Raw genomic sequence first — 22,419 nt, forward strand, 5'->3', positions numbered from 1 at the left:
CGCTGCTTTTGATGCAGCCCAGGATACGATTGGCCTTCTGGGCTGCGAGCACACGTTGCTGGCTCACGCCCAGCTTTTCATCCACCAGTACCCCCAAGTCCTTCTCAGCAGGGCTGCTCTCAATCCCTTCATCCCCCAGCCTGGATTGATACTGGGGGTTGCCCCGACCCAGGTGCAGGACCTTGTGCTTGGCCTTGTTAAACCTCCTGAGGTTCACAGGGGCCCACTTCTCCAGCTTGTCCAGGTCCCTCTGGATGGCATCCCGTCCCTCTGGCATGTCAACCACACCACTCAGCTTGGTGTCGTCTGCAAACTTGCTGAGGGTGCACTCAATCCCACTGTCTATGTCATTGATGAAGATATTAAACAGTACCGGGAAAGTCCTGACCACACATCCAGTTTCCTCCAAGTCCAGACCCCGTAGCAGAAGTCCCCTTGCCCTGCTGTTCAGAGGAAAGGCTACATGCTCTGCATCCTCGGGAACTGCTGCCTTCATATGGCTTATTTACTCTGAGAATTGTAACTGTCCAAATGTCAGGGCTCTGAGCTCAAAAAAAACGTTGCTGGACCTAGAAGTGCCCTTAGAGATCCAGCTGAGACATAGACTCACCCCTCTCCACAAATAGCCATACACTAAATTTTCAATGGGGAGAGGAAAATCTGGGAAGGAAATAGCAACTTCTGTGTGCACAAACACAATGACATTTGATTCCTCTGTATATTTCACAAGCGGCTCTAAAATGTAAAGATCAGCCTAGTTGGTATGTGCTCAGCCACACAGCAATGCTTTTGGGTCACCATCTGGACCTTGCCCATTCACATGCAAGCTTTGTGGGCCAGGAGTCAAGGAGAAGATCTCCAGCTTTGTGCTCAGCTGCAGAATGTGCCAACCTTGCCCATCACAATTTAGGAGCAAGCTGGAATTAGTAGCTGTCATCCAAGGAAGCAGAACTTTCTTTCGTCCCATGGGAGTTTTGAAAATGAAACCTGGAAGATCTTCAACTCCCAGTACTTAGAGGTCACCATTGGGCTGTGGCTTTACTATGTTTTTGCAAGGCTTCTTGCATCAGACCACCTCTTTCTTCCTCCACTGAAAAGTCAGCTTACCTAGGGCTTGCTTTCTGAAGGAGGAAAGGGTACAGTACATTTGAGAGAGCTTACTTAGGTTGTTTCTAACGGACTGTGGAGGCTAATGTGTTCATATATTCTAAGGAAAATGAACTGTGGTTAGGAAACTAGCTCATTGTGTGTCAGCAAATATTATACAGCATCCCAGCCTGAATATACAGCAGACTGGACGGGTCAAAAATGACAAAGAGCATTGCTGGAAGTTTATTTTCATAACGTTTGCTGAAGAGCATTGACTTGTGTTCATCGAGATTGTAGCTTCTGGGTTAGATACTTAATATTCTTTAGTGATTCTGTACAGTGTTTGGATTCAGGTTTGGATGAGAAGGGAAAACTTTTGCCTATGAATATAAACTGAGCATGCATCACTTAAAGATTTTATTATCTGTTTCTATTCAAGCCATGTGGGATTTCTCATTGTATGAAGTCCTGATTAAATTATAGCCTCTTCACAATGCCAAGTGCATCATGAAGATCCTGTTAGGCAAAAATTTCCACCGTTAAGACATTTAAGAAATGAACTCTGGATATTAAAAATGCTCTCTGCTTTGTAGCAAGGGAGCATTTTGGCTAGTTTGTTTTTACACAAAAATCTGTTGTTCCTCATGGAGCTTTTCCTAAGTGCCAAAGAAAATTCAGCTTTCTCTTCGGGAAAATTTTGACTGTTGAGTTCTGTATGGGGTCACCTTGTTAAACGTGTTGCTTGGGTTGCTAGATAGCAAGTTCTTCCTATTTTCCTAAGGAGGACAGAATTATTAAGTCTTTGCCTAAATACTGGTAAAAATTATAATAAATCTTCCTATCTTTCTCCCTGTTATTCAGCCAGACTGATTCCCATAGGAGCACGCACTTCTGCACTTGTCACACACGCTGTACGTAAATGCAGTGATATCGTCCAGTCCTTTCCTGCCCACACATTTGTTCCAGTACAACTCTGCTATTACAGTAATATCAAAATATAGCTCACTGCATTGTTGTATGTTCATTTGGAATGCAGCTTCAGTAGTATGTTGCTGCCTGAGATAGTTTCGTTTTATTCTCCCAAAGGAAAGCACAGGACAGGACTCACAAGCAAACCCCAGCTTTCTCCATGAGAAGTTCAGTGGCGTAGCAGAAACTGTGATGGGAGTTCTAGCATCCAATAGCATTGGTCCTTTGGCTTGGACCAGGCTTCTGAAGCAATTCTTTCAGTCATCCCCATTTGCTGTGCCTTGGTTTGCCGGGCACAGCAGCTTCAGAGCACACAAGCTGGGTTCCCTCCTGATGACACTAAACCAGGAGCACACCCAGTGCCCTCCAGCTTCTCGTTGGCATTCAGGCCGTGGGACCAAAGGGTGACATCAACCCCTCAGAATGCGTACAGTGCGGGGGGACCTCAGGTCCCAGCACCCACTGTTACTTTCCATAGGTTGCTGGCTGCACCACACTGCTTGCTAGTGTAGTCATAGGTTTAAGCCAAAGTTTCAGATGTTGCTATGAAGACACCGAGTGTACCTGTGTTTGCGTTTTTCACTAGGTGTAGCACAGAGCTGTCTTATTTTTTTCCAACTTTTTGCTAAATTAACGTGCCCCTGCCCTTAGCTTCTAATCCTTGAGCAGTTCCACGGGCCCCATTAGAAGCAGCTGCAAGTGTTTCGTTATTCAGGTATTCATATGATGATTCCCTAGAGAGCACAAAGGACATTCAAATCTGAAGTCAGAGGAAGACAGCACTGAAAAGTCTGCTGATTTCTTTGGCAGAAAGGATATGTTCTTCACTTGTGATCAAATTTTACAAGTTTGTTCTAAACGTTTGTTGAGTCACACTCTTCTGTCAATGAAATATGGAAAGAATGACTTCCTTACATTTTCTAAAAAAGCAGCAGCTCTTGCAGGTTGCATTTGAATGTGTCCCCCAGCTATTCCAGCCAGTCAGGGAATGGTGGCTGGTTTTTTTCAGGAATGAGTAGTCCATCATACCCATTTCATTATTGATGATAAAAAGCAATTTTCCAAATCCCCTTGTAATTTTCAGTCAATTTGCTGTCTACCCCTTTAAAGTTGCAATTGATTCTGCTGTGCTTGACACAGTGAATAAGTAGCAATGCAGACACTTGAAACTGCAGCTCCTGTAGGGGCCATCAGTAAAAGGCTTTCAGACCCAAACTCATTCTTCAAAGTCCCCATAGTAGACTTGATCAAGGGCTTTCACTACTGCTTGCTTTCCCTTGGATTATTCTTTTTGTCGTATTCATGGCACTGTATATCTAATGACAGCTATTTGCAGTTATTCCCGAACTGGTTGTTGCTTTAAGGAAAAGACCACTTTTGATATTTTTTATTGTCAAGTAGCAGTTTGCTGTTAGTTGCTTTTGGTATAGTTTTGGGAATTGAGAGACTACACAGACAGTTGTCCTGAAGCCATGACTGAAATGTTTATCCATTTTGACAAACGTGGTGCAATTTCATTTTATCTGTAGAAAACCCACTTTACCAGGAAAGGACCAGGAGGTGCAACAGCCTTTGTCAGCCCTCACACCCCTCACCAGCAATAGCTGGAAAGCACAGAGAGAGGAGAGAAAAGCACAGCTTAGTTTAATTGGAACAGGTCTATGAAGAGTGAAGTGAAGCTCCAGCTGAATGAACGAGTCTGGAGTGAGACAGGCACTGCTGGCTGTGCACAGTGCTCTGCCTGGGCTGAGTACCTGGGAGCGAGGACTGGCCGATCCCCAGGACAACTGCAGGATCTCAGTGGTTCTGCTTTGGGAGCCTAACTCATGTCCCTGCCCAGGTCTGAGCCAGGTAAACCCACTGGTGTGGGACTCTCAGAGGGCACCCCCTGCCTTGCACTGCTACTAAAGCATCAGCTGGAAGGTACCTGAAGAAGTCCCGCAGCCCACCTCTGACCTAGGGTGGCAGAGCTATGCTTTTGTCATTCCTGACAGATGTTTGCCTAACTCATTCTTAGACTCTCTAGCCCTACTATTATAAAATGCTTCCTAACATCTGTCCCGTATCTGCCTTGCCACAGCTGAGGCCATTAGTTCACATCCTGTCTGCTGAGAAGAGTTTCCTCTCTGCAGTTTTCTTCCACATCTTGAAGACTGTTATGTTTAGCCTCCATCTTTTGTAGGCTGAGAATCTTTCCTCTTCCTTTCCTTCCTCAGGGTTCATTTCTTCTAGATGTCTGGGTTAGGAGAAGATTTAGTTTTGCTAGCGCTGGGTAAGTCGGAGGCAACAGTGTGATCTGCTCTGGCTGTATGCTCCAGACCTCAGGTCCCCTGTGAATACTTTGTTACTACAGTAGTAGCAATGCCCCCACTCTACCAAGTAGACTGTTGAAAATTCAGGGTTTTTTAATTGAACAGATAAAAATGTCCTGCTGCAAAGATGGCAGAGTGGTCATACTGTTGAGATATTGAATGTTTGTTCCTTTGGGGAGTCCCATTCAGAGAAAGTTCCTAGGAAAAGCCAGCCCTCAGGTAGAAGGATTCATAATACGGCTCTTCTTCACATTGCTGCTCAAGATAGCAGCATTTCTGGAGGGTGTGTTCAGTTTCTCATGGTTGCCTGCAGCTGTCAACCTCCATTCCCCTTCTCTCATGTGTTTATTTTCAGAATTAAGCAGAACATCAGTGGGCAGGACGTTCCCAGGCCAATCTGGCTTTACCAGTGTTAACGTAACACTGGCCACTGTTTTATCTTGCCTGCTGCCCTTCTCCTTTTGCCTTTCTGGCTGGTGTCCTGTAGGCCAAATGGGAATCTTCAAGTGAAAGTCTGCTTTTCTGGTTTTCTTTTTGGCTCGGTCTTGGGGCTTGGATTTCTTTTGTGTCTTGTTTATCTTGCACTGTCTTTAAGGAGTTTTTTAAGCTTTCTGTTTGCTTGTAATGCTTCTAATTTTAAGAAACCTACTGCTGAAAAAGAGAAGCTATTGCTGGCAACCCATTGAGTCAGCTGCACAGCACGTGAATGAACCACTGGGAGTCTTGTAATCCTGCCTGACATCCAAGAGCTTGCTGTTGGTACCACAAGGCTGCATGAATTACAGGAAGAGAAAAATTACTTTTTTGGTAAATACAGGCTCAAATGCTTTTAGTCTTCATCTCCTTTGAATTTATGTCATGTAGTCTGTTCTTTCATGGCAGGCTGTGTTTGGTGTAGGAGCTGGTACCTCGGTTTAGGAGTTACAAGACTTTGGCTCTGCTCACATCGCTGCTGCCAGCCTGCTGCATGAACATAAAGCAGCTACTATTACTGCTGCTCCTCTTCTCAATCTCCATATCTGTAACGTTAACCTAATTATGCCAGCCTCCTCTTCACAGTGCTCAATGTCCTTATGAAAAGTAATAGTCAGATATTAATGGAGATGTTATTAACACTCCTCCCCACTTAAGTGCAATCTGCTGCATTATGGAATTTAATGGCTAAAGAATCTGAAACAAGAAATTGTTAGGAAATGTCTCTTCTGTATAATGCATTGACTATTTGAAATAATCAGAGCTATGAATCAACTATACGTTTGCATAAATTTGTAGCTGTAGTGGAAAGCTAAACTGGAAACACAATAGCTAAATATCACTGGGATTTTTAACCTCCCTGATGGACTCTGCAAGTCTTTGGCTGTGGTACAAATCCATTATCTATATGAAAAGTGTTTGTTCTGTTTACTGAATAAGTTGCCCCAGTTGGAGCATCCAGCATGATTGCCATTTAACCAATTTCATCTGCCTGCAACTGCAGTGCATTTATAGTTGGTTGGAAACCAATTTCATAAGCATCCTCCGGGAGTTGCATCCCACTGCTTTTACTGGTTCCCATAATACAACAGAAAAATGTTATTTCCTTTCAAGCACGAGGACAGATTAACAGAGAGGTCAACACTGCCACTTGATGCCATTTTAAGTCAGAGTGACGGCAGAGGGTAGGGGCTCAGTTGTACTGGCAGTGGTTTGCCTCACAGCATTGCAGTTGGATCGCTTGTAAGCCTTCACCAAACAGCTGGCCAGGTGTTCTGTTCGCAACCGCTGCTGGAAGTGTACTAGCACTCAGCTGGCTCTCTATAAGTTAGATGGCACAGTGTGGGACGCTACCATCTGGGATTTGTTTCGACAGAAACAAAATTATTCTCTGTGTTTTTATACTCTTCATGTGGGTTACACATGTCAGTTACGGCCTCCTCATGGCTGTGGCATTTGCTCCAAGTTGGAGGTTTTGATGATGTTCGAAGAGACACCAGCAATCAGTGTCAACGACAGTCTCCCCTTTCTATTTTGTCCACAGCGTTTTCTATTTGAATGCAGCTGTAATTGATACACTCGAGAGGTTTCCATGGTGCAGTAATTTAACTGACATTTTCTCAGCAGCAATAGATTATTTTTGTAAATTTGGGCAAAGCCTGAATTTCTCAGACAATTGCGCTGGGTCTCTGGTCATCTTTCAGACTTCATTTGTGCTATGTCATAGTTGCCATTTAGTGGGCAATTATCATCAACACCATTAAGTCAGAGCTGCCTTTCATGTTCAGAGGGAGTTTCAGGTTTATGGGATTGTACTGCTATATAGCTTTTGTCAATGCTGATCAATTCAATTTTGTTTTCATTATGGGTACAATAAGCTATGCAATGTAAAATATTAATGTCATACATCTAGGTAGGATGTAAATAGATGCAGGTACTAACTTGACCCTTGCATGTTATCATAAGAAATAAATATTTTCAAATGTACGTTTAGAAAGACTGTTTTGTATTTTTGTTTTTACATGGTGTTCCCCACATTTTGGGTCACCTTTACCACCTACCTCTGTCTCCTAGGATACTTCGCCATAAAGGGGAAAGGATGGGCCTCTAGCTTGTGCCCCCTCTCTCTTGTTTTGTTAGGAAAATAGCCAGCGGCTTTGCTCTGCAGCTCCAGCGAGCGCCCAGGGGCAGACTTCTATGCAGAAGACGGCTTCTTAAACAGCACACTTTGACCTCGGTACCAAGAGAGCCAAGAGGCTCTTCCTAGACTGTCGCACTAAATGCACAGCCTTCATTTAGCTGAGTTTCCAACCTACTGAAATCCAGACACCCCCATTTTCCAGAAGCCCCTCAGTTGTCCCCAGGTGAGCTGGTGCCCTCCAGATTCCCGAGGGCAGCTTTCTAGGGCAGTGGGAAGCTACCACCCCCCGAGCCAAGCATCGGGGGCAGTAGTGGGCTTGGAAACACGATCTGGTGTGTGGAGCTAAGAGAAAGGCAATAGGAAGGGCAAAACTGCAAGTGGAGAAGTGGAGGGTCAGGAAGAGAGAGGGTCATGGATCGTGGGCAGCACTTGCTCCAGGTGTCATTTTGAGAGGAAGACTGAACTTTGTGGCAGGAGCGAGACGGGGCCAGAGCTGGTCTTCTCTGCAACTTCAGGAAGGAGGCAATGGCTGACTGCCAGCTTCTCCAGAGCATCCCACCTCCTCCCGCCCCTTTCTGCTTTGGACCTGAGAGGGGGCTGCGAGGGAAGAGGACTGCTCGGCTCCAGCGCTGGCAGAGTGGGTGCTCGGTGGCTTCCCTTGGAAGAAACGAGAAATGGCAGGAGCAAGGCTGTTCAGCTCTGCTGCCGGGGCGGGGATGGAAGGGATCTGAAGGGTGGCTTATAGGTGAGACAGACGGAGCAAAAAGGAGGCGATCATGAGGTGTCAGAGCTGAATTTGCTGCATGAGATTGGCCAGTGTCCGAGGACTCCCTACATGCGTCTTCATTAGAAACATGCAGAAATCCTGCCGTGCTGTTATGACACACTTGGTTTTTAATTTGCTATAGAGAGTTTATCACATGAGAGGGTTTGAGAGCACTTTTTCACAAGCAGAACAAAGCAAGCAATTTCCAAAGCAAAGCTTTGAGGAACCCTGAAAGTTTGCACTCTGCGTGGGAGGAGTATGATTTAGTGTGAGCAGTCACTGGAAGGGCTGCAACAAGGCTGGTGGCCGCTGTGCTGGGTGGCCCCGGAGGAGCTGCATTACCCCTCTCACCTCCAGGTATCATCCACAGGGTAACAGCTGTAGTGATCCAAGGCTCTCGGTAAGGCTATTTGAGATCTCAGAATTAAAAGCACTGTGTGGAAGCTAAACTGTTCATGGTTATTCTTCACAGGATTTTCAAGTCCCTTCCCAACACGAATTTTTAGTTTCTGATTTTTTTTTCACTTTGCTGGAATATTCTAACATAGTGTTACAGGCATTAATCCTGCTACAAATGACTGCTCTGTTTCAGTCAGTCTCCCAAACACTTGTGCACAGTAGTGAAATCTAGATTTTTTTTTTAAAAAGTGTGCTTTATTGAGGTGGAGTCACTGCAGCACAGTAGCACATAGTGAAAGATGCGCAGCCAGGGCAGGCTGGTTTCTTACTAAATCATTCTTTATCTTTTTCTGTTCAGTTTTATTTTAAAATGTGTCAAGTGATGAGGGTCCAATCCCAACTCTTCACTCTGCTCCATAGGGGTTCAGCTGGTTACGGTTTGCCCGACACAGCCTACATTTCCTCTTTTTCTGTTTCGCTTACCTCCTCCTATTTATATTCCTTTCTTTCGTTTTATTTTGATAAATAATTCTTCTCTGTCCTTCATGTTTATATCCTTTAAATATTTATCTGCTCTCCTCCTGTCTCCCTTTAGTCATTGCTTAGTACGGTTTATGTTTAGCTCTTGGCAGTTACCCAGTGACATAGGAAAAAGGAAGATTTCCTTTTCAGTTAGGTATTCTTTTAGAGTTCAAGCAGCTATGTATATTTTCAGAACTGTATACAGGGACTGAGATGGAGATGGTGAGATCCTATTACTGTCAACAGCAGTTTTACTACTGACTCTTTTAGGGCCATGATTTCACCCAGAGACTCTCTGAACTTAGTCATATCTTCCACAAGGCTCCCTATACGGTAATGGAGTCCAGGCTGAAAAATAATTTGCGACTGTCTGAGCACTGTGTTTCTCTCCTCGCAGGAGAAAACACTAGATAGATCAGCCTTTTTTTCTTGTTGTTTGTGTGGCCAAGGCTTGCTGGTTGCAACGCTTTAGTCAGTGTGTCGGTAACGACACGAGACCAGGCTTTTCCTTATGCTCTAATTTAGGAAATAACCTTGCCTTGACTTCACACCCTACTTTCTGATGGGACTGGAGGCTTCTTCAGTGACAGACAGCCGTCTCGCAGTTGCTCAGTTATTTTTATGAGACAAACATATCAATGGAGCTATATTAAGCATGTCTGCGTAGCATGTCAGGGCCTGGGCAAAGCAAAGGTTTGGTTTGCCTGAATGTTGACATTAAATGCCACAATTTACTTGAAATATTTGAGTTCTAAATTCCCATCTATTTTATGTGCAAGTATCTCGGAGGGCTGGGTTGCAAGCAACCTGATAAACCATGCTGGACGAGGTTTACAAATAGAAGCTGTCTCAGGGCTTCATATCTCCTAAATCAACTGAGCGTCCTCGGTTTTGGATGATAAGCCACTATCCCAGCTTCCTCAGTGATGCCTTAAATGTACTAGTCACTCATTATACAAATCAAAATATTTGGAATTTAGTAGCTAAAATGCTCATCCAAAACATTTTGTTAGAGCAAGTCAGATTAGATTGGCTCTGTGTTTACCACATCTAAGCAGCCTAATGGAAGAAGTGTTTAGAGTGAGAAGTCAGCCTAGTGCAGTCGTGGCCAGGGCTGCTGCGTAGCTCGGGGTGAATGTTAACATTTGCCTCGTGCTCCGTGACCGATCCATCCAAACCCTCCCTTCTGAGAAATGCACCTCTCACTGTCCAGCCACAGCCTTGCGTTACCCGTATGAGAAGTAAGCTGTCAAACTGCTCTCCAATTAGGCCAATCACAAAAACATTACTTCGTATTTTTGTATGATTACCCTACATTTAGAAGACATGGGGTTGGGTTTTTTTGTTTTAAAATTCCTGATGGGCTCAGTGAACATATTTTTCCTGAAGCACCTATAAATCCTCTTTTTTATTATTCCATCTTCTTCTGAATGTGCATTACGATTGATAAAAGATTCAGCATACCTTTTCTGGTAGAGTGTCTATCCACAAGAACAGGACCGTTGAGTGAAATTTCGCTTGAAAAAACATTGATAGTAAGCATTTCAGCAGAATACTTTGGTTTGATTGTATACGTTTTAAAAAATTATTTTATAGTTTTATGTTATAATTAGTGTTTAAGAAATAATAGATCAAAAATAAATTAAAACCGTTAACAAAACAGTACTTTGATGCACCCAAAACAATTTTTCACACTTTAGTTTTGGCAAAACTTGCTGAATTTAGGCTTTTTGTTCCAATTCAGAACAAAAGCCACAGCAAGAACATCTTTGAAAATGTCCAAAATTCCAAGTTTCAAGCAGCTCTACAGAAAACTTTTACCAGGATTAGTTCAGCCTATGAGCAAAACTGCCCTGGTGACAAATGACAGCATCCCAGTGCATACATTCTCCACAGAGGGATAATACCACATTTCCGATCCTTCCAGGAATTTGCACTTAATATTATATAAAAGATTGTTGGTCTTGTCCATAAACATCCCAACTGGACCAGGCAGAAGGTTCCATACTGTGCCATTAAACAAAATAGTAGGGGCTCATATAACAAAACAGAAGGGACTCGGGCGGGCTTTAAATCACTCTCATGCAGGGGCGCTTTGCCCTGAGTTAGTGTCCCAAGGAGCTCCCAGGGGAGCTCCAGCACCACCCTCACCCCCGTCCAGCTCTGCCAGGCTTTGCAAGTGAATTAGTAGTTGCTCAAAGGTCCTGAAGGAGAAGAAACTTCCCTTTCAGTACAACTGGTTTTTTAGGCCCAGAGAGATTAAATAAAGGGGGCAATATTTTTTCTGTAGAAGACTGGCATAAGAGGAAATGTCTTTGCATTTTCACCGCTGAGCCAGTGGTTACTCCCAATACTTTTCAATCATAAAAGCTGTATTTTTGCCTTTGATGATACGCTGCAGAACATATTTGTGGTGAATACCAAAGCACAGACAGTTTTCACACTTCCAGAGTAAAGTAATCCGCAAACTTTATTCAGCCCTGCCTGTAAAACCCACAAAGCAGGTGTGTTTTAAGAGCAAAGAGAAGCAACAGTTGATTAAACTACACTGGGCTTCAAGCTTAAAAGGCAAGCAGTGAAACTCATTACCCTGAGAGACCCAGCAGTTCCTGGATGTCTGGATCATCTCCATCTCAAGAAGGACAAGAGAAAAACAATTTCTTCGTTGTGCCTGTTGACTTAGCAACATCCCAATAGCAAACGCAAGGCGAACGCTCAGTTAATACTGAAATGCCCCATGGGTAGGAAACATTAGGCTTGGTGCTGCCTCTCCTGCGCAGCTGCATGCGAGTTAGCCAGTGCTGCAGCAGGGCAGTAGCTACAAGGGAATTGGAGACTGACAGGAGATACCAGAGAAGTTTCATGGAGAAAATTAAGTCCTCTTTGGAGTCTATTTAAGAGTAGGATTGAGGACTGTATGTACCTGTATATCTTTTCTCTGTTGGATTCTTGTAGGGTGGAACTAAATTTTAAATATCTAATTTGTGAGGCGAAAAAAGGCCAACTGTCTCATAACTGTTTTAAGCAACTTTTCTTTATTGCAAAACTATATGAAACAGCCACCAGTTTCTCCCTTCAGGTCATCGTAATTTCCAGAGCTACTGATGAATAGCGTTTACTGGGACCTCTGAATTCTAAGGCCAGCCCTCTTATTCGTTTGTCATTTTGAAATTATGCCTATTCCTAGAGCATAGGTAATTAATTCCTGTCAGTAAGAGTTAATATTGAAATCGTTGCTATTGCCTGCAATAGTAATAATAATAATTATACATCTGTTCAACTGAAGCAAATATAGTAAAAAATAGGACTATGTTACAGTAGAATTCAAGAAACAAATATATCGCTTCATGGATCATTTGACAGGATAGCGCATCCACTAAGGTAAATAAATTTAAATAAAGCATCTGCTTTACATTAAAAAAAAATGACCCAGGTGCAGCTATGCAGAGGTGTCAAAGGCTTTCAGTTTTGCACAAATCGTGGACAGATGTATTTCCAGCTGCAGGTTTTGGCTTTTTGGAGGAAGTTCCATGCTTGCAAATGGCAGCTTTCTCTGCTCTTCATCGAGCCGTTTATTTGGTTTGGTTTTAACGATGTTAGTTAGAACTGATTAATGCGATTGTAAGGGGTGTAATTCTGACTTTGTTGGTGTTGTACATCACCATAGGATTTGGATTATTGGATGTCATTGCACATCTGCAGCTCACAGACCTTGGGGGGAGAATGGGTTCACCTGGGAGCTGTGCACAAGCACATCTGTGTATATTCAGTTGGTCCAGTTCTGTTTAAACATACACAAAAATCGAAATTTCACCTCTGCATAAGGACATGAGGTTTATACGATCATCCCGCTGTCTGTCGGTCAGTACTTCTCTAATGACAGGGTTGAACCCACTGGCTAATTTCAGCCAAAAATCTAAAACGCGCTTAAGCTCCTGCAGCGTCTGTGGGATTTTTTGGCCGGGGAGGGAGATCCAAGTTGGTGTCCCAGTGGGGAAAAAGCGGGAGGTCGCAGCCGCCAGAGGCTCTGCCGGGCAGGAGGGAGCCCACCGAGCAGCACCCGCAGAGCTCAGACCCACTGCAGCCTCTGCAGGCTGCTCCTCAGCGGGCAGGGGTGTCAGGAAAACGTGGGGAGAGCTCAGGTTACCGCTCTGGGGATTTGTTTTCAGCAGGGTTAGTACATCCTAGAAACCTGAGTTTGCTCCTGACAACTCGCATATGATTTTTTTTCTTTTTTAGCTTTAGACTTCATCAATCTGTCCTTTCATTCTCCTTGCTGGAAAATTGAGCAGAGGTACTTCAGAGGGCTATTGTGAGATTTAATTAACTTTTCCAAACATTTTGAGAGAATAACAAATAGGTGATAAATAATATAAATGGAAGCTCAATATTAAAAGTTTAGGATTAATTTAGAGACGTCTGTCATTCCAAATCTCAACATTGAAGCATCCAAGCTACTTTAAAAAAAAAAAACTAAACCAAAGGAAAGCCTTTGATTTCTTTAAAGCCGAAGTGTTGTTTCATGTAAAAGGGGAAAAAAAAGCAGGGGAGAGGGAGATAAAATGACCTCCTCCAGACCCTGGACTCCTAAAAACTAGTCTGTGTTTGTATTGATTTTTCAGAGTGCCCTTCTACAAAGTAGCGTCTCCTACTCTGTAAATCTGGTTTTTTCCTTTGCCGCAGCAGCGCTAGGGCTGAGTGGTAAAGTTCTGTTTTTAATGGCTCTTTCCCCATCTCTAAAAGTTTCCATATTTGGGGGCATAGAGGATCTTTCTTCCAGAAAAATAACCTTCATGAAATTACATGCATTTCAAAACAAATGTGCATAAAATCCCTACGTGACATTATTGGTATACTTCTATATTCAGGTGTCAACAGGACACTTTTCTATTTTTCTTTGCGTTGTAATAATGCTCTGCTGATTAGGTACAACGTGAAAGGCTGCTCTTTAGAAGATTTGAGTATAATACTGTATGAAGCAGAAACACAGTAATGCAAATAGTATTTCCAAGCAGAGCCATTGAAGCTAGATTATGATCTTTTTTGGAAAGCCTGTATTTCTCCATGTCTTGGGTAATTAGTCACCACACAAGTACTTTGTCTTCCAGATGTACACAGTGTGGATTTGAAATTAGAATCTAGCTCTCTGCTTTTGTCTACAATAGCCAGCATTAAAACCAGATGAAAATAACAGAAATAGAATTGAAAAGGATGTTGCACATAGTTTTATGTATATATTCCATTTTCTGTATCACTCGTATGTTCCAGTGCTACGTGAAGAATTTGAAATTGAGTTGCATGTTCCTGAGTCTGAGTTATATTTTGCTTTTGTTCCACTTGAGGTACGGTGCTGAGTTTTAGGGAAGTGAGGAGGGTAATGGATGAAATTTAAATCCATCCTTTTATTCACTGATTTATTTCTCCTGCTACCAATATTTTTTGATGGTGATTTAATTAAGTTAACATAGTTTCTAACTCACTCTTTTCTTGCTTTGTTAATTAATTAGTGCTCCGCTCCTGGCTGAGCAGGGACATTTCTTACCGAAAGGTCATTTTGAAAGGTAGGGACGGGCAAATCATTTCTAATCAATAATGCTTTTTGCCAAACATCTCTGAGCAGGTTGTGAAACCTTTGATATTATTTGTGTATTTTCTGTGTGTATCTTCCCGCGAGAATAGCTTTCTGTAAGGGGCAGTTGCTGGTGTCAGACACACAGGGGGTTTCTCTCCCTGGTGTTGCAGGTCCAAGGGATTAAGCAGCACTTCAGGAAAAATTGTCAAAAAGGACAAAAGGCCATAAGGACAAGTCACTGAGGCACTAAACCCATTGTCTGACAACCCATTCCTAGTTCCAAAAAAAAAATATTAAGTGTTCAAATGCCAATTTCAGCCTGGTGACACCAAGAAGGTTGCCTCCAAAATCAGTGGAGAGAGACTGGCCCACTCAGAGAGGCAACCAGAGCTCCAGGTCCTGCCCTGAGCCACCTCCAGAGGGCTCTGGGGAGGGACCAGACTCCTGTGCCTCAAGGCAGCCGGCAGGTATTCACACTGGGACTAGAGTTATAAAAGGATCTATGCACCTAACAACAACTTACAAAAAATAAGTTACCGCTTTAGTGCTACTGAAGAGTGGTAGAACTGTTCTTCAGCTTTGGATGCCTTGCAGAGCTCACAAAATCTATCTCCATCCCCCTTTTAAAACAGGATTTAGGCTAGAAGTCATTTAAATATTTCTACAAGTGTATCGGAGCATCCAAGTGCTTTGCTTGTATTTGCAAGGCTGCATCGGTAAGTCAGAGACGTTCACAGTGCATGAACAGGCAAACGATTGTGGTCATGAGCAAAGCAGAATTGTGCTGGACCTCAGCTAACGTGTACAGAAAATATTTCGCCCATGAGACTCTGGCTCCCCTTGCTGTTGACCAACAGAGGTGAGAGCAACACCCAAGTTCGGCACCTATGGAGGAAGTCGGAACGTATCGCATACGTCTCCACACCATCTGCAGGGGCAGCCAAAGCCTGGCTCCCTGCGCTGTTGCTGATCCCCAAAGCAGGCAGGATGGAGGCAGATGCTCTCCCTTGCTCCACACTGGTCTTCCTCGTAGACATACGTCTCGGCTCCTGTCTCTTAGCCCTGATGCACCATGCCGCGGTTCCTCCCGTGGGTGAGCCCGAGACAGGTTTCACTGCATTGAGGATTTTGCTGTTTATCAAGGCTGATTTGCAGCTCAGTGCCCTTAGCTAAGGCAGTCCGTTAAGATGTCTGTAAGATGCGCTCCCTTGCTGGATCTTTCTCTACAAAAACCTTTTAAAGAGGAAAGCCATAAGTGAAAAATGGTATCGGTCACGGGAGCACTAACTTAAAGTGTCCGTGCCCTGACAGGATCCAGTTGGCACCAAGAGAAGCGTGGTGCGGGGCACCAGGGGGGTTTCCGCCCAGGGAGGAAGGCAGAAGGAAAAGCTATTTCATTTTTATTTGACACTTGAAAATTGAATTAATACCAATTTAAGTTTGATGCATGTGTTAGCTTATACAAGCTTGTAACGCCAAATCTATATGCAAAAACCAAAACTGCACTGCAGGTTAAATTGGAAATTACTTCTTTTGAAGTAGAAACATCAACTTTTACTCCAGGTAAGTCTGAAGACAGAGAAAAGACCAGCAAAGTGTTACACACAAATTTAGAAGAGAGCTTCAGGATAATTTTCTTCTGGTAGAACTAAGAATTACTTTGGGCAGCAGTGAGAAGGGTACTATTAGATAAAAATGTTTGGAAGTTATTCTTTGGCCAAAGAGATCCCAGAAGCAACACTCTGCCTCCACTGAAACCAGTGACTGAACAGCGTTTAACTTCACAGAGCTGTGACTTCAGCTCAGCTATTCAGTCACTAGGTGTATGACAAGTTACTTTCCCCTTATGGTGAATTAGCTATAAATTTTAATCAGTATTACAGTGAATAAATTAGTGTCTCTTCTATAAATTCTCCCTTTACAATTCCTGTAGGCCATGGTTTCGCTAATTAAAGTTCTCCTTGGGTTGGCTCAACATGCTGCTAAACTGATATGATGTCACTGCATGTACATCAAGGGATGTCCCTGGATCATCATTATTTGACAGTGTACATAGCTTAAAGATGCACTGACTCTTAGTTTTTAAGTGAGACATATGGACAAGAAGTTCATTGGCTGAAATTTAATTTTTATTTCCATATTTAAATCTCAACCAAAGTTGATATCATGAGACCTTCAGAGAGGGAAGCAGGATTATGGCTTAATTTTCTTATTCAGAAAATACACAGCTAGTCCGTTATTGCGAAGGAACTTTTTTTCTCTCCTTGGAAGATGCTCTGAATATACTTTTCCCTTTTGCCCTTTCCCTTCTGTACTTCATGGTTATTAAAATTAAAACAGCCCAAGAAGTAAAAATTCATTCCTTAAATAAAATCCTCTCCTTAAGCATTCAGTGTTAAATAAAGTAAGCAGTAACATCCTCCTCTTTGATGTTCAGAGCTAGACAGACTGAAGTGGATAAGCTCTATTTATTTGCATGTATCCTCAGCTGCCTCCCCTTCTCTTTTATATCACATTAATACCTGGAAATGGGAACTGTTTTTATTTCAGGGTAGCAGGTGCTTCCTCTGCTGTTACAGGCTCCACCAGTCTGATCTCTTCTGTCTCATGACACCAGGGATTATTTCAGGGATAGCTAATTTGTCCAAGATCATGCAAACAATCTTCATAACTGTGTGCTCATTGCTCCGGGTTATGCTCTCTGCCTTTGTCTGATATATAATTTAAAGATAAGTGGCAAACCCCACCTTTCAAACTAAATTCAATACTGGGTAGAAAGGGCAAGAGTTTAGCAGGTGAGTGCTATTTCCAATGAGCATTTTAATGATAGAGGTAAACATCTGGTGTAAGTATTACCTGCCCAAGCCACCTGGTTCCCCACTCTGTGCGCTGCACTGAGACCCCTGCAAGTGATCAAAATGAGGATGGGGGAGTGGAGTTATTTGCACTTTCCTCTGTGCCTTTGGTGTACCCCCCTTGTCATTACCAAGGGGTGGGTAGGAGAGGCTGTTCCACAGCACCGCGAAGGAACCTGTGCCGGGAGAGCCCAGCCGTGTGCTGAGCCGTGCTGAACTGAGCCGCTCGGTCGTCTTCCCTGAGGCTACTGAGCTCCAGTGCTGGTTTTGCAGCTCTTTGATAAGACCATCAGAGAAAAGGGATTCACTCAGAAAGGAATCCATAGAAATAGGTCCTGGTCAGTGATCCAGTCATTTTGGAAGTGAGTGGAGGAATTCATGGTGGTAGATGTTCACTGATCCCCAAATGAGACTAAGCAAAGACATGCATGTTTGCTTGGTCACCTGTGTAGAAGCAAGTATCTTTCATGTTCAGGCCTCATCATCTCTGGCACTGCAGCAGCTAATCAGACCCTGTCCATCTCTCCCTGTACTGCTGGAGGAGTCCCTCTGTAGCCAGGATCTAGCAAGCTGAATAAGCAGCCAGAACTAATTCAGATCGTGCTTGAGCAAATTAATCTAATTATCTGACTGCCAGGATGTAAGAACTAGAACGGAGACTCCCTCAGCAGAGCAGACTGGGACCACTGAATACTGGAAAAAATCTCCGAAGTGCAGGAGAGGCACTTTCCCACTCACCATACCTGGATGATGACAGAGGAGTCAGACAGAGACAGAGCCTCATGCTGTTGAAATGTTATGTCAAAGTGCCACCTCTTCTTAAAACCCTTCCTATGCATTTCAGACCCACGTTGTCCCAGTCCCAAAAATACAAGAGGGTGGAAGAGCAGGAGAATTCCTAGGTGTATCTGGAATAAGGCAAAATAAATCTTCCCTCCTGCTATGACAGAATCAATAATAAACCACAAAGGAGAAGGTATTTAACCTTGCATATTTATTAAATATCATGACAATGGATGTGCAGCATACGGTACAATAACTAACTCTGACAGTGTCCTGTGGTACATAAGCTGGTGCAAGCAGGTAGATGCCTCTAGGGAGGCTACTTTGGAGGTTAAAATCAGGCACAGCGCAGGCATATGGAAGTAATAGGGTAAGAAAAATAAAGTGGGAGAAAGCAAGTGGATTTGCCTTTCTAGAGAATATGATTAATACGTTCTTTGGTGGTAGGGCTGCATAAAATTCTGGGCCTATGTACCTCCTGCCCTCAAAGCGTTTAAATCAGGCGGTGTTTGGTGCTGGAAGATGGGCAGGGCAGGTCACCAACTCACGTGCCAAGCTGTAATCCTGATTGCAGGTTCCAGTGGTCTTTTTTGGCAGCCACTGTGAAGGTGGTGATTAGAGCAGCTTTGGAGGAGACTCGGTTCAGAGCAGTTATGGGGCCTTGGCTCTGGAGAATGAGGTGTTTTCTGTAGTGACACAGCCTTTTCTTTAATGTCTCTGTGCCTCCAGGCATGCTGTATACGTGTGGGGAGGAGGGTGACGTGGTGGCCTGACAGGTCCACAGCCTGTAATCACCACAGCAGTGAGCAGGGCACAGCGCAGCGGGCTTCGGCACAGCGCCTGGCTGGACAGCTGTGCCTTTACCTGTTCAGAGGTCGAAAGGATGGAGACAGGAGGGCGTGCTGCCGTTCTGCCAGCCTCTTCTCAGTGCAGAGAAGTACTTTATTAGGCTATCTAACCAAGCTTAATGAGAAATTAATGGGAAATATCCCACATAGAGTGTTCAGCAACGCCCACCTGTCCAACAAGAATTCCTGCCTGGGAGCATCGCTGATCTACAGCATGAAAAATACGCTGCCTTCACGTAGGCTAAACATTTTGTGAGTGTGTGATGTGTGATTTTTACTCATGAGGTAAGATTAAGATTCTGAGATTCCCTTTGTCTTGATTTTTACCCACAAGGTAGCTCGGGTTGAGCGAGCTAGTAAAGCTTACATCGCTATTGACCTAAGTAAAGCATCAAAATAGCAAGAAATCAAAGTGTCCCTCCACTCCTATTTATGGTTTTCAGATCAGCTGTTTTGGACCTAGTTCTGTGCATCAATTTTTGAAGTACAGCAACAGAATATGTGGTTTCATCATGGCACGGTCATTACTTGGATGCTGAGAGTACTCGGCTTCTCAGCAGATCCACAACACATGCAGGGGATGACAGAATCTCACTGAGATCTCAGGCTTTACCACCTAAAATAGTCTCATAACATTCCTTGTAGATGCTTTCAGCTGAAAAGTATATTGGCATTGTGTAACGCAGAGAAAGAAGAAAATTTCAATGCTTTCGTTATGGAATTAGTAAAATTGTGATTGACTGAAAAATGAATCTGTAAGATCAAGAGCTGATAATGTGGGGACTTGAATCCTCCTCAGTGTCTGAACATTCTGCTAAATGTTTTTGCTATGAAATCTTCAGCGTCAGTTTTTATTAGTTTGAACCGAGCTCACCTCTGTAACTATTTTTTCTCTTACTCTCTATTCATCTCAACCACTAAAGTTTTTTTCTCACTGCTATCACACAATAATTTATCTCTACATGTAAAAATAGTTTTTTACTATTTTTAATCAGCCTTTTTTCTTTATTACTGATTGTTTGGGTGGTTTATTGGAAGCTAAAAATATTTCATATAAATCGCTTCCAGAGAGTGCTATTCAGTGATATCTCATAAACGCTGCTAGCATCAGCACAATACAAAAAGTTAATTTGCACAAGGTTAACCCAACAAGCTCTGGGACTGGTACGTTCTGTTTAATCTTAAATGAGATAAAGTTATTAATTTTATATAGTTTTAATTTTCACATTAACATTGTCTTTTGCAAAGCATAATCACATTCCTGTTGTTTGTAATACTGTAGTCCTTTTAGTTAGGGCAGTTCTCTACAGAGGAGGACAGGGTGCCTTCCTGAAGAGCTCACTCCTTGCATAGACAAGACAGGCAGAAAAAGGGGACACCAGAGAGTGGCATGATTTGCCAAAGGTCACACCACAAGCCATCAGCAAAGTAAGAAGCAGAATCCAAATTGCCTGAACCTCATTCCAGTACTGTATCCAGTGACCGTGCTGCCTCTTAATATGTCGCTGTTCTTATTGTTCTTTCTTTATAGTTCGGGATCGGGTACGATCAAAAATGGAGAGAGATATTTTGGCAGAAGTGAATCATCCTTTCATAGTCAAGCTTCATTATGGTAACTATAATAAAATACAATTCATGTTTGTTCTTAAATTGGTTGGGGAATTGTAACTAGATGTGTTATAATTTCGTACAGATACCCCCTGCCTACTTATGACTCTGTCTCTAACAAAATCATAGAGGTTACCTGTGTGAAATTCTTCATTTGTGCTAAAGGAGAATTTCAGTATAAGTAGGTTTTAGCCATTCCTCCATCCAAGTACATTTGTCATGAAGTCTAACGTGATAGATTGTGCTGGTGGGGTAGCTGGTGAGTATACATCTGCCAACCCCCTCACCTGCTGTCAGGTATAATTTAGAAAACCAGAGAATCTAAATAAAAACTATTTTTAATAATCAGCATCAGTCCAAATTTGCATATGTGTGTATATGAATGTGGTGTCTTGCTGGAGTTGCCTTCCTCCGCCTCACCAGGTCCCGAAGGAGCCCCACATTTTGAATAGTGTGGGCTCTCCCCTCACACAAACCTAGGAGTTTCTCTCTATGCCTCGCCCTCAGTGACTCCTGTATTTTGTGCAATGGAAAGCAATATTAATTCATAGGTGCTTAGCAAGGAAAAGAATGTATTAGTAATGCGTCGTTGTCTCTCAGCTGATACCATTTTTTCCCGTAGTTTAAGCTCAATTGCTTAGTTCTATAGAAAAATTAAATTTTTCTGTTCTCAAAGTGCTGAGATGACAGGGAAGATAACGGCATGAATGATACACTGCTAGTCAACAAGATTAATTATTTGGAGACTTTATCTTGATTCAAACTTCCAACATCTCCATCCTTTTCTAATGCAGCATTTCAAACAGAGGGAAAGTTGTATCTAATACTAGATTTCCTGCGGGGAGGGGACCTTTTCACAAGACTCTCCAAAGAGGTAAGCTGATAGATTTTAACTTTAGAAATGAAAGACTGTCCTGATTTCCAGAACTCAGATGAAGTTGGTGGGAATGAAAAACAGCCTTGGGAATAGTCCTGCTATGTATATGTAATAGAGCTGTATCAGCTTGCATCTTTAAGTGTGGTCTTAAGAATTGTATTTGAATTATGCCATAGGTACTGCAGCAGGTAGCATGTAAGCATCACTGTTGGAGAAAACTGCACCACTACTACGCCATTCCCATAGCAAAATAGCCCCAGACTCATAGTTCACAGAATATATCTTGGATGTGATGAGAAACAGTCTGAGAAACCAATCCTCCATACATTTTGCCCAGGACATGGGCAGAGAACTGCTGGAAAATCACAACCGCTGCCAGCAGAAAGAAGAGATGGCCGCAGGTCAGGGCCCGACCCCTGCAGCAAGCATGCAGACAGCAGGCCATCAGCCGGCCAGCGGGGAAAGAGCCGTCTCCTGCAGCAGCTGCTGGGAGCAGGTTGCAGGCCACGCGCCGCCCCAGGGCTGGGAGGTTGGCTGTCACACCCCTCGCCGGCTCTCCTCCTGCCTGCCTGGGGGCAGCTGCTGCTTCCGTCACCTCCTGGGCTCCCATCCTTCCCTGTCCTCCGCAGCTCCTGCCCCAGGGAGGTGCTGCTGCAGGAGAAAAAGGCAGCTAGGAAAAGGCCCAAACTTGAGTCTCGCTAATGCCCACAGAGAGCGGCAGCAGCAGGTTTTCTAGGTTCATTTAGCACTTGCCTGCATCTCCAAATGCCTCTTCAAGCCAGCTGTCTGCATTGCTTGAAGCAGTGCATCCTCCTGCATTGAGCCTCAGAGAGTCTTGCAGGCAGTATGGGAGGCTCCAGCGAGGCAGCCCTGCCACCCCCAGGGGCTCATCTGTGCCCCGGCGTTCTCTGTCACCAACATGATGTCCCCAGCCCTTGGCCTCTTTCCAGGCTGGGAAGGGGCCAGGGATGCCAGCAACCACCTAACACACAATCTTTAAAGATAAAAGAGGGACCTTTCAAATGCCATCTTGAGAGGAAGCTGTGTTCGCTCTTTTTGATTTGGGGAGTTACTGATGGACTAAAAAAGCTGTGAAAACAGTACTTTCATTCAAAAGTTCTCTAGCTTTTTTTTTTCCCATCTGATTCCTGGTTCAGTGACATGCTGCAGGCTGCTGTGTGTGCCACAGCTTGGGAGCCCAAGTA

The 22,419-nt window shown here is 43.6% G+C and overlaps 1 protein-coding gene across 1 annotated transcript in view; it reads left to right on the forward strand.

The window, feature by feature from the left end:
* Window positions 1–22,419, forward strand: part of LOC103894799 (ribosomal protein S6 kinase alpha-2-like) — a gene marked incomplete at its 3' end in the record, with an annotated part of 142,061 nt that overhangs the window by 82,719 nt on the left and 36,923 nt on the right. Inside the window, exons 4-5 of the mRNA XM_009274255.2 lie at window positions 20,261–20,341; window positions 21,132–21,211. Of these exons, the coding sequence (XP_009272530.1) occupies window positions 20,261–20,341; window positions 21,132–21,211 (161 nt within the window). The remainder of the gene's footprint in view (window positions 1–20,260; window positions 20,342–21,131; window positions 21,212–22,419) is intronic.

Source organism: Aptenodytes forsteri, unplaced genomic scaffold (assembly GCF_000699145.1).
Source record: "Aptenodytes forsteri isolate BGI_AS27 unplaced genomic scaffold, ASM69914v1 Scaffold736, whole genome shotgun sequence".
In the NCBI taxonomy this organism is placed as follows: Eukaryota; Metazoa; Chordata; class Aves; order Sphenisciformes; family Spheniscidae; genus Aptenodytes; species Aptenodytes forsteri.